Genomic DNA, 18,485 nt, shown 5'->3' on the forward strand with positions numbered 1-18,485 from the left:
GATTGGGAAAATTGCACACTATGCTGCGGCTAACTTTCGTGACCCTCCTTAGCAAAATAAAAATCGTATTATATATTCATACTCCTACGCTCACAATGAGCCACTGTGTGCTCAATATGCCTCATTTTTTAACACAGGTGGCCTACATTTTTCAAGCATTTTGAAATCAAGTTTTTTGAGCTATTGTTTCATTGATATTTCACTAAGCGCTATGCATGTAACCATATCATTTAATATCATTACTGCTTTTTATTATTATTATTATTATTATTATTATTATTATTATTATTATTATTATTATTATTATTATACCTACTTTTTGCACATTTCGATGTACTGTATGTATATTCCATAATTTGATTTAATATAAAAATCACGATTCTATTGGGTTCTGAAAAATTTTCTGTAGTAATGTCACGAGAGGTCTGAGATCTGCCGATAAATCCACAAGCGAAGCGAGTGGATTTATCTGGGAAATCTCAGACCTCGAGTGACATTTATTAGGACTATTTCGTGAATAAAATAAAGATGTAAATAATATATCCCTAGAATTCGATCACAAAATGTTAATAATTGTATATTTACGAATACTTAACCTATTCAGACATTGTGAAGTTGAAATAGATGAACATCGATTACTGCAATAAAGAAATTCGATGTTATTATTCAGTAATGCCAATTGCGAAAAGCGAAAAACAGGTTTAACAATGTTAATTACATGTACTGCACTTTTCTCTTATTATTATAACATAAATACATTTTCATTATCTGCTGAAATCATGATTTAATTGAAAATGTTGTAATATAATTACACTAACCTGATTAATACATTAATTAAATGAAGAATTGTTGAAAACGCAGTGATCTAATCTGAATGAAGGAATGTAATTTTTTTCAGATAGCCTACAATGGACATGGAATTAGAAGATGAAGATGTATTTTATAGGCTACAATAAGGTTAGGTTACCTGTGTGAGCAGGACCAGTGTCAGCTGTGCCTTATTTCGACCGTTACTACGTGCTACAAGAAAGCATTTTTTATAGCTCGATAAACGCATTCTTGCTGTAGTGTGTAACGGAACTAAACCTGCATCAACACAGTTCAATATTCCAAACGCATACCGTAAAGTGGGGTGACTTTGAACGCTGAGGTGACTTTGAACAGTAATTTAGCGCCTTTCTAAATTAAATACTGTACCCAATTGCGAAAAAACTGTTTAAGTTGTCAATAAATTAGTTCAGTTTTTTCGCAATTGGGTACAGCATTTAATTTAGAAACGCACTAAATTACTGTTCAAAGTCACCTCGGCATTCAAAGTCACCCCACTTTACGGTATGCATGCAATCTGGGAAGAATATTGAAAGAATAAAGTTTAAAACGTACCTTAAATTAAGATGCATGAAGATTTTGTGTCTACATGGTGCGCCGTTTTGAACGTCGTCTTCACTGCGTAAATATATTAATTAATATTAAATATTAATCTTGCAGTCATTGCTTTAAAGTTGAAAGAAAAGTTTAATCGTGTAGTTGCATCTTAATGTATTCATGATCATCGATTTACGAGGGAACAGTTGGCGACAATGACTAAACAAAAGAACGGCCATGCGATAAATTGATAGCGATAAATCTAGCAGCAAAAATTATCGCAAAGTGTGACTGTGATTGGTTGGAATTCAAAATTTCATTACACTTCATTGGTCGAAAATGGAATGACGTCATATAAACGAAAGTCTTGAAAAATATTATAAGATGGTTGTAAACCTATTACACACCTTACACGTTTCGTCAATGTTTAAGAAGGGTTTTTGATAAAATACTGCAATAGGTCTATAATATAGATAATATTATTTTATATGTAACAACACCAGCATTATTTCAGTTGTACTTAATATTTAGGCCTATAGAATTATCTCTCCGTAAGCCTGTGAAAAGGTATTTCGCACCAAGTTAAACTTCATGGCGTTTTATTCATAAACATTTTATAGAACAGGAAATCAGCTAATCATAAAGAGAGGTATAGATTGGACTTTTTCAACTCATTCATTTATAGTGTTCTGCCCAAGGGCATTTCAACTGTTGGCAAAATGTCATTTTTATTATTACATATACTTATCTATGCTGCCGCGATACGCTGATCTTACGTTTTCGTATGAAGCTTTTAATCTTCTACCATGGGAACACCACAATAATATCAAAGAAAACCAAATTAACCAATAATTGTGTATTTTCATATCAATCATTCCTGAATAACCAAAACTACAATAGAAGTACAAACAAAAAATTCATCCGAAAGCAACCGTCACGTCATTTCAAATAAAATAAACATTACTCCTATTCTGCACTAACTCATGGAAACCGTCTAGGTCTATATAAAAACACTGGATCTTCTTGTGAATCATGCAAGGCGTCAATTGCCATGTCTTTAAAATGGCTTGGCTTGCCTTGTCAGAGGCCGAACTTGGGAATGATCCTTCTTCTTGGGCTTACAGTGGCTCATTGTGCACTCTTATAAAGAGTGGAAGAGCGATTAGCTTATATTATATGTAACAAAAAAGTGTAATATCATATGGGTGGAAAGTTCATAGTTTTATTTAAAAAAGTTTTTTTTTTTCAAATGTTTTACATCCTTTTATTTGGTGACTATTGCGAGTAGGATCGTGGTTTTTGTCCATATCGACAGAAAATCTAATAATAAAAAAATGATCTATCCCTCTGGTGTATTTCAATAGGGTGGATGGTTTTCTTGTAAATTCAATTTTAAAATCACTAATTTTAAGCCACTGAACGATGCAACCAGAATGCAACGTTGTAGTCAGAGAGGGAAGCGGGAGACAGTTCACGTAGGCTGAGTTCGTTGACTTCATACATCTGTATTACGAGAAGAAAGGAGACTGATAGCAGCGAGGTTGCCAGTTTGCTTGAACTTCCAAATTAATTTTCTAATTAGCTAACCGTAGATTTAATCACGAAACCTAATATTGTCTTTCTATTCATTTAAGTGTACCCTATCGTCCCTTTCAATCTGCAGTACTAATAATTATGTCCCTCCTGTATTGTCCAAGCCCAACAGGTGTCCTGGGTGGAATTCGTGAACCCGATGCAGAAAGGTAGGCTGTAATATTTCAGACCCGAAAAGCTATGTCCCACCCCTAGACTTGTAGGCTACCTGAAAATTCGAAGCTCTTGAGGCCCAAACCCTTTCTATATTAACATCGGAAACCCGTACCATCCCGAAGACTTCACGCTAGACAATTTTGAAATTTTTATATTACAGATGAAACGAGGAAGTATAGAACGTTGGTAGTGAGTGGGAGAAACGGGATTACCCCAACAAAAGCTCGTGCAGCATCTGCTTTGTCGACCACAAATTCCATCACGAGCAGTGATCTAGCTCTGAACCACAGACGTCTTCATGTAAATTATGCAAGACATCAATTTTCTTCTCTTTGAAAGGCAGAGTTTCGTCAAATTTAATAATGACTTAATGAGAATTAAGAGACTTATGACGCAGATGCTTCAGAGTCGTACCTCACGGTTTTTGTTCCACGAAAGTCAACCACAGAAACGGAAGTGTGAGATGGATGTGATTTCATTCAGCACATGCTCTCGCTGGCCTGCGTATCTTACCTATATGTTATATGCTGTATTTCAGAAAGTTAACGATTTACTGTGTAAAGTATGCATTGGCGTTGCGTTTATTGATTATTATTCTATTTCATTTTCTGCAATAGGAGATAGATTTGTTCTGTACTTCATAATCAATAAGAATAGTGTAAAAGTGTTCCATTTCTTCCTATAAAGAGTGCAGAAGATCAGCAGCAGATCATTCGCAAATCCGAAAATAGCAACGGACAGATGAAACAAGACTGCCAACTGACACAGAAATAAAATAAGTTGAATTCTGTACTGCAAGTAGTATCGGTCCGGACACTCTTGAAGGTAAGTTCATTCATTACATATGTGTTTACAAAAATCAATCAATCAAGGAATAAATCAAATCAATCAATGAAAAGATAATTAAATAAATAAGTAAATAAATAAATAAGTAAATAAAACAGTAAATAAATAAATTAGTAAGTAAATAAGTAAGAAAATAAATAAATAAATGAATAAATAAATAAATAAATAAATAAATAAATAAATAAATAAATAAATAAATAAATAAATAAATAAATAAATCCGAAGTGCTTTAGCCCATGAAGGGTCATGACCGACCTTCCGGCTGCTGGCCTCAAGTCCACATGCCTCAAGAGAGGTAAACGATCATCCAAGCAGAACGCAGGTATCGTGTGGTTAATACGATGATCCTCCCAACCGTTATAGCTGAATTATGTATGTGTACTTACAATAATACAATTACTCTTGTGAATCTATTGTTATTGCGCAATATTAATATGTATCAGAAATTGGGGAATATCTGCATATTGAGTGTAATTAATTTACTATTACAAACACTTCTACCGTTACCACTTTCATTTCAGGATTATAAACTTTGAACTGTTTCCCTAGCAATATTGTAACGACTGGTAAACCGACATAGATTTTCGACCCCGGCGTAGCTCACAAAGGCGATAGGCGTGGAATCTTTCCTTCATCAGTGTATAGTTTAGGGATGCCAAACATGCGCTCCTTAGAGCGCAAACATACCATCTCTACTTCCTCCACCTTCTGTCCGCGAATCTGTTTTCATTCTGTTAGTCAGTCGTTACCTGCAGAATGTGAACTTTCATTGGCGAGCAGTTTGCAAAACATTTGGAAATTATACTGTTTAAAGTACCAAGATACAGCTTCAGTAAGGAACAGGATTATGGTTATTTTGTTGTTGAAGGAGATAATGAAGCTAATTGTCTATTATGTTCCATTTAATATACTGTGTAATATAAGATGTTATTTCAGTGCTACCCATGGTAAAGATTAGGGCGAAGACAAGCTTACAGGTACCGGTACGTAATTATGTAAAATTTATTGTTGTTGTGTTTCTTAGTTCATGGAATTTTGTTTTTATTTCGGATTTTTTAATTTCATAAATTACAAAATAGTTAAACGATTTATTTCCAAAAGTTTCATAAAAATATAAAAAAGTGGTCGAGATTTATATACTAGTTATTGGCAATATAAGTATACTGTTAATATGAATAACGTTGCAGGTCGTATAATTGCAATGTTTAGATCGACATATTGTTGTGAACAGTTCTTTTTTAATGAATCAGTGTAAATCAACTGTACGCTATTTGTTAAATGATTGCCATCATACAGTATCTTCACTCTGCGTCTTTGTACCAACACAATCCAGCCGAATATTGATACATTAGTGGAGAACAGGAGATGTCTGCGATCGCTAAACAGATAAATGTTCAATAGTTTGTGTGTGGACTTATCAATCTTATCCTAATTTGTGTTGAGAGTGTTGATTGATTTTACAACATAACTTTATGTACTGCCTGCCACTGAAGCAAGTTTTAGATTCAGAGCAATGTCCAAAAGATTTGGAATAAGTTTGACGTCATACTTTCACCTTCAACTGAGATTGGCATGCGTGGTATAGTCTGATATCTCCTTTCGTCCCATGTTCAAATGTATCTTCTTCTTTTATGTTGTTGGAATAATATTTCCAATAATCATTACATTATTTTTACAGAAATTGAATTTTTCTTCTCTCTTGTTTTTAAATATAATTTAAAGAGAAATATGATATATTAACCAAAACAAAATAATAATCTCTTTTCAAATTGCATTTCTGAATTCGAATAAATAACCAAACCGTCATAAAGTTGAAATAAGATAGAATGTACGGCAGATCACATATCTCAGGTGAGAACAAGACGGAATGGATGCCATGTTGGAAGATCGTCATACTTTTGCTGTTATAAAATCAGTTAGCACTTTAAATTACTCTAGTGTGGACTAAATCTTCGTTCGAACTTTGCTCAAATATAGCCATTAGATTGCCATCGTGTTGTGAAATCTCTTTCACCTACATCTACAAGGTTGATTGCATCATGTGACAGTCTGCCTCCGTAAGATAACGTTCCCAATGCAGATAAATAGGTTCAATATGTTAGCAGTTCGGGCTTACTGAAGTTAGTAATATGCGAATTACTTGTTCGGTGTGTTTGTGACCATAAAGTGCAATTTTGTGTCAAATCAGGAAACAAGATTAATTATTGTCTACAATCTAAGTGATTTTCGTAAAAAAAAATTGTTTAAATAACTTTCAGGTAAAGTACACCACTGAAAAACTACATTTTATTAAATTACTAGGTAACTATATTTATAATCTGTAGATTAAAGCACTTCAAAATAATTTTAATTTTAATCTGGACCAAAGAGCGAGTTACCAGTGCAAGTGATATCACGGTCGTAGGATGCAGAGATCGTGGATGGGTCTTAAGCAGTGTTGGGAAGTTACGCGTAAAAATAAATTTTTAAATGTCGAGTAAAATACGCGTAAAATGCGTAATTGATATCATAATTACAAAAAATGTAATAAATGCAAAACTTCCTGTAATGTATAAACAAAGTGTTAAATTCAGAAATAAGGCTTTTGGGTATTCCACCGTTTCCTGGAACTTCGCATTTCCAACGTTTCGGAATTGCATATAGATTCCATTATCAGGACAGATAGAGACCAGAGAAGTCGAAATGGAATTTATTTTTTCCAGTCAGACATTGATATAATATTTTATTGAGAAATTAGTTGTAGGCCGTTACATAATTCAATGTTGTGACGAAGAGCACTATCGACATCCAGGAAGGAGTTGGGCTATGAATTTGGTGTTAACCAATTTATAAGCCACTTAAATATCTTTTTACTCATTTCAGCACGAACTTTTCCAGTTCTTTGTTTCGATCTGTACATGAGTAGGAGATTTGAAAGTAAACCGTCCCTTTTTCTGCATGAACGATAATTATTACTGAACAACAAATTTTTACTTTTTGTCTTGCTCCGAAATAAAATTAGGTGAATATTACTAATATGTGTGTCTAAATCTGAATTTAAAATCCAAATTGATCCTTCACGTACCATTTTCCGGGGAAAGTGAATTGCATTTTTTTTTAAGAAAAAAAATTTTTTTTTTATTTTTTCACAGCTACTATTAAAATTACATCAGACTAGGGATTCAAAATGCCTCATAATATTTGAAAAATGTGTACTGGATACAAAAATGATGTTACATAATTTAAAATACATAAAACATATCATCAATAAAAATATTTCATGTGTATAATGAGAAAAATCTCGGAATTTGAACTTACTATTTAAAAGAATTTTCTGGATGACTTCCGTTTATAACTATACCCGGAACTGTCTTTTACAAGGAACCAACAATAGTCTGCAAGCACGCTGAATGATGATCTTCCTTTATATCGCCTTTTCATTTCAGATATTTATTGATGAAATATGTTCGTAGCTTACCGCTCCAAGGTTAGGAGGAAAGAAATCCAAATGAGAATGTAAAAAGTGTATTTTGAGAGACATATTACACCTCATTTTCCATATGCACTTAACATGGTTTCCACAAGTTCGATGTAGTTATTTGCCCTAGAATTTCCAAGGAAATGTGATCAAATATCTTTGAAAACGCACCATGCAATTTTTTTGTAAAGGAAAGTTTTTCCTCAAACAAAGAGTCAGCCATAACTTTGCGAATTTGTGGACCGATGAAAATGCTCTCTTTTAATTTGCCTTCATTCAAACTCGTAAACTTTTCTTTCAAATACTGAAAACCACACCCTTGTTTCTTCATTGCGTAAGCCTCACTTTGAACTATTATGAAATTTACTGAATAGAAGGGACCAATATCTGCTTATTTATTAGAAGTACAAAAGACCATGCCAACAACCATAAGAAACTGAAAATAGGTCATAAACTCATAAAATTCATTAGCTTTTGTTTTGGCTTACAACCCCCCAATCCGAGTCAGATGTTTCCTGGGGGAACGCTTATCGAAAAGTGATGTCATAGTATACTCGTATCTTAAAAGCCTTACGTGATGCGAAGAAAAGAGATGCATTTTCGGATTCAGCGCACACCAAACAATAAGGGACATATTGTTTTAAGTCGGAGCAAAATTCGTGTTGTTCAGTCATTATTATTCATTCTTCAGCTACATATGCCAATAGTAAGCACTACCTACAATAGTCTTTTGAATTTACTGGTGTAGCATGTGTATGTATGCTTCCGCCTCGTATACAATTTTTCGTCCCTGGGTATTAAATCTTCGAAGATCAGTGAGATAAGTTTTCATGCTGAGAATGTATATCATGCTTTTCGTTTAGTACTTTTCTATTATATATCTTTTTTATTTTTTCCACTTGAAACAAAGAACTTCAGAAATTGTCGTAAAGGCTACTGACACTATCTTCGAATCTTAAAATGTGTTTCAAATTTAGTTGTACGTAGTTTTTGACTGTTGGTATTATTAACTCCTGGATGTAAATACTGTTAATAGTACGGTGAATAGCACATTTATTTTGTCTTCCGCTATTCTTTTATGATATGATGTCTCTGGCGTTTCCAAAGATAATCTTATTTCGTGGTGCTCTTTTCACTTACTTGACGCTTTTAAAACTACTAAGAGATCCAATTATAAATTGAGAGTAAGGAATTTCGAATTATTCTGATATAACTTAACAATGTAACGCTTAACACGTTTCAAGCCTACATAATTTTCATTTAGTAAACAAGTTTCCTCTATAAAAAGGTTCTGCTCTCTCAGAACGACGGCCACTACAGTCCGGTCACACACTATTCGCCGTGAGCATGACTCAGCTTATGCGGGAAATGGTGATGAAAGTACCGACAGCTTATCGCATCGATGTGCGCTGTGGTCGCTCTCAAATTATAAATGAATCTCTTTGGACAATGATAAAGTATGTACCATTTATATTACACTGTTTATTTCAGTGTCGCTGGTCTACAACATGGAGGTTAAAACTCCTAACTGGCTTAATGCAGAGGTACTACAAACAGCCCTCAAATCTGCAAGTGACGCAGATCTGAAAGTGATTTCCTTCGAAGTGAAGAGTGCAACAGCTGCCGGGGATAATTACTCGAGTGACATGTACAGAGTAAAAGTCAACTACACTCAAGGAGATACTGTGAAGATTATATCACTCGTCATAAAGGCGGCTAAACACTTCGACATTTTTGACAAGGTACAAAGCACAACAAATATAGAGAGCGGATTTTCGGCCCCTACATAGCGAGAAGACGTCACGTCCCTTGGCGTATACAGGGAGCGTAGCAATGAGTTTAATGACCTCCATGCAACTGACGTACACCTAACAATCAGTATCCAGACCGAAAATCCGCTGTCTGGTGATAAATCACATATACAGAGTGACTCAGAACTTATGTTACAGAAGAATATGGTGGATAGAAGGTACTAAATCAAACATTTTTCATTAATCAATGTGTGTCCTATCTCACACAGGTACGGTGCTGCACTTGTTTTAGTGTTGTGACTGTTTGCCATATTGTCATTGTTTGTAGTTGCCATGCGCAATGATTCGTCATTGTTGTTTTAGGTACATTTATTGAAAGCTCAATCATCAGACAGTACATTAAAAATGGAGCGTTAGGGCCTCAGAGACCTAGCCGATGTGCCTTTGATTTCTGCTTCAAAGCGCAGTGATACTCCAGTTTGCAAGTTGTGTGTTGGTCACTGATGAAGCAACTTAGGTATTTTTAAGACACACAACCAGCAAAATTACAGGGACTTTTTGTAAAACATTCTGGCCAGTTTATTGAAAGAGGTACTGCTTGCAGTAAGCGCCAGGACATGCTTCCAGCATGACGGAGCTCCTGCACACTTCAGCCTTGCGGCAAGGCAACAGCTGACGGCAACATTTGGTGATGGATTGGATATCAAGGTCCCGTCGCATGGCCAGCAACATCATCAATCTTAATCCACTTAACTTTTGGTGGATGTCGATGATCTTCTTCCACGGATTGTCGACGTTTGTAACACATATTATACCTGGCATATTAGAACAGGTACTGCAGTCAATGCTTCGACGATGCCAGCATTGTTTACAAGAAAGGGGGCGTCAGTTCGAAGCTCTTCTGTAATGCACAAGTTGCTAAGCATCACTGACTGTTGTTTTTCATTGAAAGCTTAGTCATCAAAGAATCAAGCCACTAGTCTTTGAATGAATGATTGTCTACCAGCCACAACACTGAAACAAGTGTAGCGCTGTACGGTGAGAAGTAGGACACCCATTACTTAATGAAAAATGTTTGTTTTAGTACTCTCTATGTACTGTATTCTTCTGTAGTTCTGAATCACCCAGTGTATTTTCAGTCTCTCACATATAAAGTATTGTGAAATATGATAATCTTTTGTTATTATTTTATCATAATTATCTTCAACAATTATTCGCTGCTTGACTGAAAAATATTCTTCTTGATATACGTATGCTTTCAAATATATTTTGCTCTTCCTTTCCATGACGTAAGAATTTATGTTTCGAATTTTATTTAGCTGGGCCATTAAAAAATAGGTAATTGTTAAATTTACTAGCAACAAGTTGTAATTCGAGCACTACGGTTATTCCATCGGTTCAGGCCTGTTCGCCTACTGCATTTCGTCCCCAAGAATTTTTACCCACTGCACTTCATCTGCTACCTTTTTACAAATGGCACTTAGTGTACTGTACTTTGACTATTGTTTTGCCTACTAAAATTACCACAAAATGAAACAACGGAGAGAAAAATAAAACTGATTCTAATATACTTTATGATATTCACTCATAGGCTGAAATTATGTACACAGTCTTGCGAGTATTGTAATACTCTATTATTTCTTTTGTACTCTGCATAATTTTAAGTCATATACCACAGTCTTGTGTTGACAAGAAGATACTTCTTGCGAGGCTTTTCTCACAAATTTCTTCCAGTCTCCACTTGCATCAACATGATTTTTTCATTATCATCTTGTTCTTTTTAAACACGCGTAATAAAGAATAAAGCGAAGGATGGCGTTTCCCTACAATCAACTGAAATTCATTGTGCCACCCATCTGTTAGGCTGTTTGTTCTCGTTGTTTGCGTATTATTGTAGGGGCAGACTCTTCAGGATGCACCGTATTAAAAAAAATACCATTTTCTTCATTGTTGAAAAAATGTTCCGGAAAACACTAATTCCTGATTCGTTGGATGACTGTTCAGTATTTGTTCACAAACCTGGAGGGATCACCTTCGGATACAGCTTTACCTCTCCAGGCTTTGCTGTCACTGCAGCGCCAGTACATTAGGCCAATTGTGAGTTTTCCTTCTGTTTGTGACTTAAGTATCCTTCATAAGACAGAAAATTTCCACCTTTGGGTGACAATATAATTTTCCTTTCCATTCCTGCCCAGAATGACTGCGATGATGAACGAAGCCTCGAATACGATTCTTGTACCCTTTTTGAAGTAATAGCAAGGTTTGGATTGATCCGTTTCTTCGTAGCATAGCGTACATTATTTACCACAAATATTGTTAGCACAGATGGAGAAAAGTAGTACCAGTACAGAACCGGTAAACTGTAGGAGACAAATTGTAGTAGGCAAGCTGTAGGAGGAAAAGATAAATAGGTAAAATGTAGACGTAGGTAAACTGTAGGAGGCAAAATATAGTAGGCAAACAGAAGTAGGCAAAAAGACCTGGAATCTTATTCCATCAACACGTCATGTTCTGTTGCTTTCGAGGAAATTAGTGACGAATAATTTTATTATACAGCAATAATCCCATTAAGAAAAAAATTGAAGAACTGTAAAGCTGCATCTACAACTTTCTATGCAATCAGGAAAGAATATTGATTTAATCAAGTTTAAAACGCGAGTTCCATTAGGATGCATGAAGATTTTGTCTCTTCATAGTGCTTAGTTTTGAATGTCATCTTCCACATAACTATTTTTGCTTATAACTTTCGACTCAGTCATTTCCGGACTAGGGTTCCTTATCTCAAATTGATACATGTGCCCTTCCCCATAATCCCTGAAAGTTAGTAACACCAGCCTGAAAATATCCTGTATATAAATATCAACCTTGCATGCATTGCTTGAATGCTTAAAGTTGAAAGAAAAGTTGAACCGTGTAGATGCACCTTAAATGCAGGAATTTATTTGTAGTAAAGGAGACTCGGGAGCATAATATGTAGAGAAACATTAATTTGTATTTTAGGATGTGCATTCAGATTCTCTACTATTCTGGTCTTAATCTTTTCGAAGAATATACTAAAAAGATGTTGTATATGACATGCAAATGGGTAGAATATTCAGAGGCTGAAGTGACATTATTTAATAATGGTATTATAACAATAACCTTTCCTTTTCTTGAATTTTGTTGATTTTTATATCGTCTTAATTTTAATGGAATAAGTACATAATATCAATTAAGAAAATCAATTTATTTTCAGGTGCCATTAGATTCCAATGTCCTTGGCAGAGAGATGAAAGTATTTGTTGGTATTCTACCATCTGTTCATGCCTTCTTGAGAGAAATATTTCCCGAAAAGTTTCAACCAATCGGAGCAGATTTACTTTACTCTTACGATGAGCCTCCTACTCCCTATCTAATACTGGAGGACTTGAAAGAGAGTGGATTTAAATTGGCTGAAAGAATGCGAGGCTTGGATATGAGTCATTCATTGCTGGTAATGAAGTATTTAGGCCGCTACCATGCAGCTTCCGTCGTGTTACATGAAAAACAACCTGAAAAGCTTCAAGACTTCATGGAAAGTTTACATCAGCCTTCGCAGAAGGAAATAATGGAGAACTTTTTCAAGGGAAATCTGAGAAATGTGGCCAGAGCGGTAGAGACTTGGCCCGACTATAAGGAAAGATTCGCTAGCAAGCTTCACAAATTAGCAGACGACGCTTTCATACACTATTGTAATTCGGTGAAAAGAGATGATGAAGAGTTTAATGTCCTCTGTCATGGAGATCTTTGGTTGAACAACATGATGTTTCGTTATTCTGAAGAAACAGGAGAAGTCGTTGATGTCAGGTAAGAACATTTATTCTTTTTTTTTTAGTAGGCTATTTTACGATGCTTTATCAACATCTAGGTTATTTAGCGTCTGAATGAGATGAAGGTGATAATGCCGGTGAAATGAGTCCGGGGTCCAACACCGAAAGTTACCCAGCATACATTTATTCTTACACTTTGTGTTCTTTGTTTTGATGCTATTTCCCATTTTAACGGGTGTCAGACATACGAGGAGATGGACGAAGAGAAACTTGCGGTACTGCGCAATTACAGCATAACACATGCATACAAGCATGATCTCATTCCCATTGGCAAGTCTAGCTGTGCTCGGTCAGTGGCTCAGTAACGTCACTGACTTTGTTGGGATAACATGTATTTGGTTGAACAGTGTGTGTGTACAGTATATAAGGTACTTTTGCTAAAATTTGAATGTGGGGTTGATGTCATAGATACTTAGTAGGAAATCTTTAAATTCCTCGATGTCTAGTAATTAGGTGTGGCGTAACGCTACAAATCCGAATGATCGCAGTTCGATTCCCGATTGAATTATGGATTTTTTCATAGATCTAATCCTTTCAGCCGCACTATGGTCCTGATATCTACTTAATCTCTAATAGAAATGGGTACCAGGGGCATTTCCTTGGATATAAAGCGGCAGGCACGTAGGATTGACACCCCTAATGTCATTCACATGCCGATTGTCTGTAAAGGTGGGAGTCTTAACCTCTCGCCCCATCCCTTGGGCCGTCCTGGCCTGTCATGGGGTTGCCTTTACCTTTCCCTTTTAATAATTAGGTCTATAATTTACACATTAATGGCAAAATTTCATAAAATGAAATCACTCCTTTATAGAAAGCACAGTAAACGTAGACATGTTCTAGCTGAAGAAAAGTATCTGTTTAGAAGCTAGTCCGATAAAGTCTCTTCTTAAGTCAGAACAACAAACCAACATCACAGAACAAGAACTTATCTGTGTTGATACCAACATTTTAAAACGATGAGAGATATGCATGTTAGCATGGGATAGCCTTTCGAATCACTACTTCAAGTTAAAATGAGTACAGATTTCTGTATCAGCATAAAAGACAGTTCTTTAACAGTGGAATGGCGTAACTCCTTCCGCCACCATGGCGGTGATGAAGTCAGCAGAAAATCTTCTTCTAACTCAGACACGCGTACTAACATTCCATTGTTAGGATAAATAAATAAATAAATTAATAAATTAATTAATTAATTAAATGGAGACCAAAATGATAAAAATTCCCTACATTTCCAGTCAGAGCTGTAATTTTCTTTGAGAGGGAGTCCTAGTAACAGTCAAATTTCGCCACTTCTGGTTTGGAAAAATTGTGCCTTATTTTATGCAAATAAACAAAAACTTATCTCTGAACTGCATACCTCCTTTTTGACAGCTTTGGTTGTATACCTGGGTTTACTAGTAACCCCACATATTATTTTGGGCCTATTGAGTACAATGGCTATTATTTTATATTATATTCTTCATGGATATGTTATGCAAGGATTTTTTGAATTATTAAAAAATAAATTTGGAGTTGAAAAGTCAAATTAAAATTTTAAAATTATAGAATTTCTGAACTTAATAAATATAATCAAAATGCTAATACTTGAAAATTTCTCGCAACTCATCAATTACAAAATTATGTAATTATTTTTATATTTAAAACATAGAGATTGCTGGTAAGACAATTTTTTTCACACATGAGTTTTAAAATTTTATAACAAATAGTTGGGATATAATAATAGATTGCAGTTTTCTTACAAATTGGATACACTATTTCTAGAAGAGAGCTTTTTCTAACAATATTGCATAATTTGAAAATAATCTTAGTATTATTTTGAGGCTTGCAGGATAAGAACACCCCCACTTTGCGCATTCAACGCAGATATCTCTCCTGTGTTCTGAGTATGCCAGTTTGTAGCACTTCACACAAACTAATTTTGTTTTCCTGTCTTTAACTCGGGGAAATGACATAAAGCAAATCTAGCTTCTTTCATTTGTTGCAATACATGCTCCGATACGTACACCAGAGTCGACATTATCACTTCTTACAACCATCACTAACACAATGATAAGAAACCACTATAAAAACGTACAAACGTGCCTGTATATCTGGGGTTACTATCCAGCCCACGAAGCTCGTGTACTGCTTTGAAACACACAGCCTATTGGGGATTGGAAACTACTTTAAGTAGTGAATGAATATACCTGTGACTTGAGAGCTGTTGAAAGCCATCCAAAGATTTTGGGGGGGGGGGTGGAACAAGATTTTGTGGGATGAAGCGTCACCCCGGTATGCATTGTTCATTATTATTATTATTATTATTATTATTATTATTATTATTGTTGTACGAAATGGAAATATAAAAATTGGAAAGTTATCCTTTGAAGAGGTGGAAAAATTCAAATACCTGGGAGCAACAGTAACAAATATAAATGATACTCGGGAAGAAATTAAACACAGAATAAATGCCGGTATGGGAAATGCCTGTTATTATTCGGTTGAGAAGCTTTTATCATCTAGTCTGCTGTCAAAAAATCTGAAAGTTAAAATTTATAAAACAGTTATATTACCAGTTGTTCTTCATGGTTGTGAAACTTGGACTCTCACTTTGATAGAGGAACAGAGGTTAAGGGTGTTTGAGAATAAGGGGCTTAGGAAAATATTTGGGGCTAAGAGGGATGAAGTTACAGGAGAATGGAGAAAGTTACACAACACAGAACTGCACGCATTGTATTCTTCACCTGACATAATTAGAAACATTAAATCCAGACGTTTGAGATGGGCAGGGCATGCAGCACGTATGGGCGAATCCAGAATTGAATATAAAGTGTTAGTTGGGAGGCCGGAGGGAAAAAGACCTTTGGGGAGGCCGAGACGTAGATGGGAAGATAATATAAAAATGGATCTGAGGGAGGTGGGATATGATGATAGAGACTGAATTAATCTTGCTCAGGATAGGGACCAATGGCAGGCTTATGTGATGGCGGCAATAAATCTCCGGGTTCCTTAAAAGCCAGTAAGTAAGTAAGTATTATTATTATTATCATTATTATTATCTTTCGCTTCAAATTTGATATGTATGTTTCCGCACTCCCAGTAAAATAGTGTCGTAACTCGAAAATTGTGATTCGTAAAAATATGTTATTTCCTAGTAAAATGCAGCTGTAAAATTATTTTAATAAATACAGTAGGTATCAAACCCTTTGTTAATTCGCTATTTTATTATTATAATTTCATGTCTCCAACTCGTAAAAGAGCGTTATAAATAATTTACGAAAGTAATATGTGATTGATTTTCGACGTACGACAATATTTTACTTGGGGTGCGACTTATTCACTATCTTGTGTATTGGTATTTATGATTAATTACCTTCAGCATTTTCCTTGAACAAGTATAACCAGAGGTACTTGATTCTGTTCAGTCTCCTCTTTCTCAGATGAAATCGTTGGAAATATTATTGTTGATGTTGAATATGGCATTAATTATTTGGTAGATAGCAATTGTTTCATAAGAGATAAAATAAGGTTGTGATTGACACTGCGTTAGCGAAATCATGTGTGTGGAGGCCTTATCTTGTCCAATCCCAATTGCAATTCATGACTCGTGGTGACGTATGGGGGAATTATTATTATTATTATTATTATTATTATTATTATTATTATTGGGCAAGATAACGCCGAGTCTCAACAGATTTCAGTTCTCCCACTCATTGTCAATCTGAACCTTACATTTAACGTCTTGTAACGAATCCATCATAATGATTATGTGATGCCTTTTTAAGTAATAAGTATTTTATGACACTTTAACGATATCTTAGGTTGTTTAGCGTCTGAATGAGATGAAGGTGATAATGCCGGTGAAATGAGTCCGGGTTCCAGCACCGATAGTTAACCAGTATTTGCTCAAGGTTGGTTGAGGGAAAACCCAGGGAAAAACCTCAACCAGGTAACTTGCCCCGACCGGGAATCGAACCCGGGCCACCTGGTTTCGCTGTCAGACGCGCTAACCGTTACTCCATAGGTGTGGACTGTGATGCCGTGTTCTGGTAATTGAAACAATTCGCTTCTAGAAGAGTTCTCCACGATATAATTAGCACGTGGAATTAACTTCAGAAATCACTACCAAGTAATGAAGAAAGACATCAACTGCTGGTTTTGTTGATGTTGAGAGTGTTACGAATTTGGAAAACAATTAAAACTGTGTATTTCACTTTTAGGTTCGTCGACTACCAACTGCCCTACTGGACGTCTCCCGCCATTGACCTGCAGTACTTCTTCCACACCAGTGTGTCAACTGATCTTATTGACAAACATCACGTTCTCCTACAAGAGTATTACAACAGCTTGACAGATACGTTAACAAAGTTGGGATGCAAACACTTACAACCGACAATGGGTCAACTGGAGAAGCAACTGGAAAAGAGGGGTCTACATGGAGTGCTGACTGTTACCACAGTTCTTCCTATTATTTTGGTCGACAAGAGCAACGTTCCTGACATCAATAAAGTAATAAGTAATGAGAGCGACATTCATCTCAGCGAGGCTTTAAATTCTGCCTTGAAAAAATTCTTGCCTGTGTTTGAAGAGAAAGGTTGGATATAGTTTCCGAAATCTTTTTAACGTACAACGTTTACATGCTTAACATATGAGAAAACTGGGCACACTGTTAATACGGTTACGACATCCAAGCACTCTGTGCCACGAAGGTGACAATAGCCACGCTGTTCCGCTAAGGCTCGGAATATTTCGTCGTTGTTCCTGCAATAACTCCTATGTGCAAAATATGAAATTTTTCAGTAGGAAGAAAAAAACACATTTATTAATTCTATGGCAGCCGTGCATAGGAGATTGTGAATTCTTACATTTTCGAAAGAAAGAAATTTTCATTACATATAGGTGATTTTATTATTTGCTGTATTACTATTTAAGTTATTTAACAGAGCAAAAATCTGAAAATCGATAAATATGTCACATAGGAGTTATTGCAGGAACAACGACAATTTACAATAAATGTAAAATCTTAACGAAATATCCAATTTAATTATTATTTAATATATATTATTGTTACATTATTGTTCAATATTATATTGTTATTACTGTTGTTATTATTAATTTCGCCTAACCTCAATTACAATCAATTTAAATACAATCTGAAATAAGAAATTTAATATGTAACTTCATAATGTTTTTACTTTAATTTTACCCAGCAAACTCCTTACGATATTATATTAACCATTAAATGGCCATAGTTAGTGTGTTTTAAGGACCCTTTTAAAAGCATAAACCAGTATGAAATTTATGTATGCAAACATATGTTGAGAAGAAACTTTATTAGCCCCGGTTTAAAATTAGAAATCGTATGATTTGTGACCGGAGCACGTTGCTGCACGAAACTCACCACTCACGAAACTCTGCAACAAACATACCGGTACTGCGTAAGAAGTTCAATCTTGTATGGATGGGGCTTGCCTGACTGGACTAATTGAA

General features: G+C 35.3%; 1 protein-coding gene across 3 annotated transcripts; it reads left to right on the forward strand.

The window, feature by feature from the left end:
- Positions 1-3,631: 3,631 nt before the first annotated feature.
- Positions 3,632-18,181, forward strand: LOC138705991 (uncharacterized). 3 transcript variants are annotated; one of them, XM_069834855.1, is made up of 4 exons: positions 3,632-3,939; positions 8,909-9,159; positions 12,404-12,993; positions 17,216-18,181. In XM_069834855.1, exons 2-4 carry the CDS (start codon positions 8,926-8,928, stop codon positions 17,598-17,600), a joined length of 1,209 nt encoding a protein of 402 aa, XP_069690956.1. In that variant the 5' UTR covers positions 3,632-3,939; positions 8,909-8,925; the 3' UTR covers positions 17,601-18,181. The 3 variants fall into 3 exon arrangements, with proteins under 3 accessions (XP_069690956.1, XP_069690957.1, XP_069690955.1); XM_069834856.1 differs by lacking the exon at positions 3,632-3,939 and adding an exon at positions 6,035-6,261; XM_069834854.1 differs by lacking the exon at positions 3,632-3,939 and adding an exon at positions 6,036-6,218.
- Positions 18,182-18,485: the final 304 nt, after the last annotated feature.

This window comes from Periplaneta americana, chromosome 9 (assembly GCF_040183065.1).
Source record: "Periplaneta americana isolate PAMFEO1 chromosome 9, P.americana_PAMFEO1_priV1, whole genome shotgun sequence".
NCBI lineage: Eukaryota > Metazoa > Arthropoda > Insecta > Blattodea > Blattidae > Periplaneta > Periplaneta americana.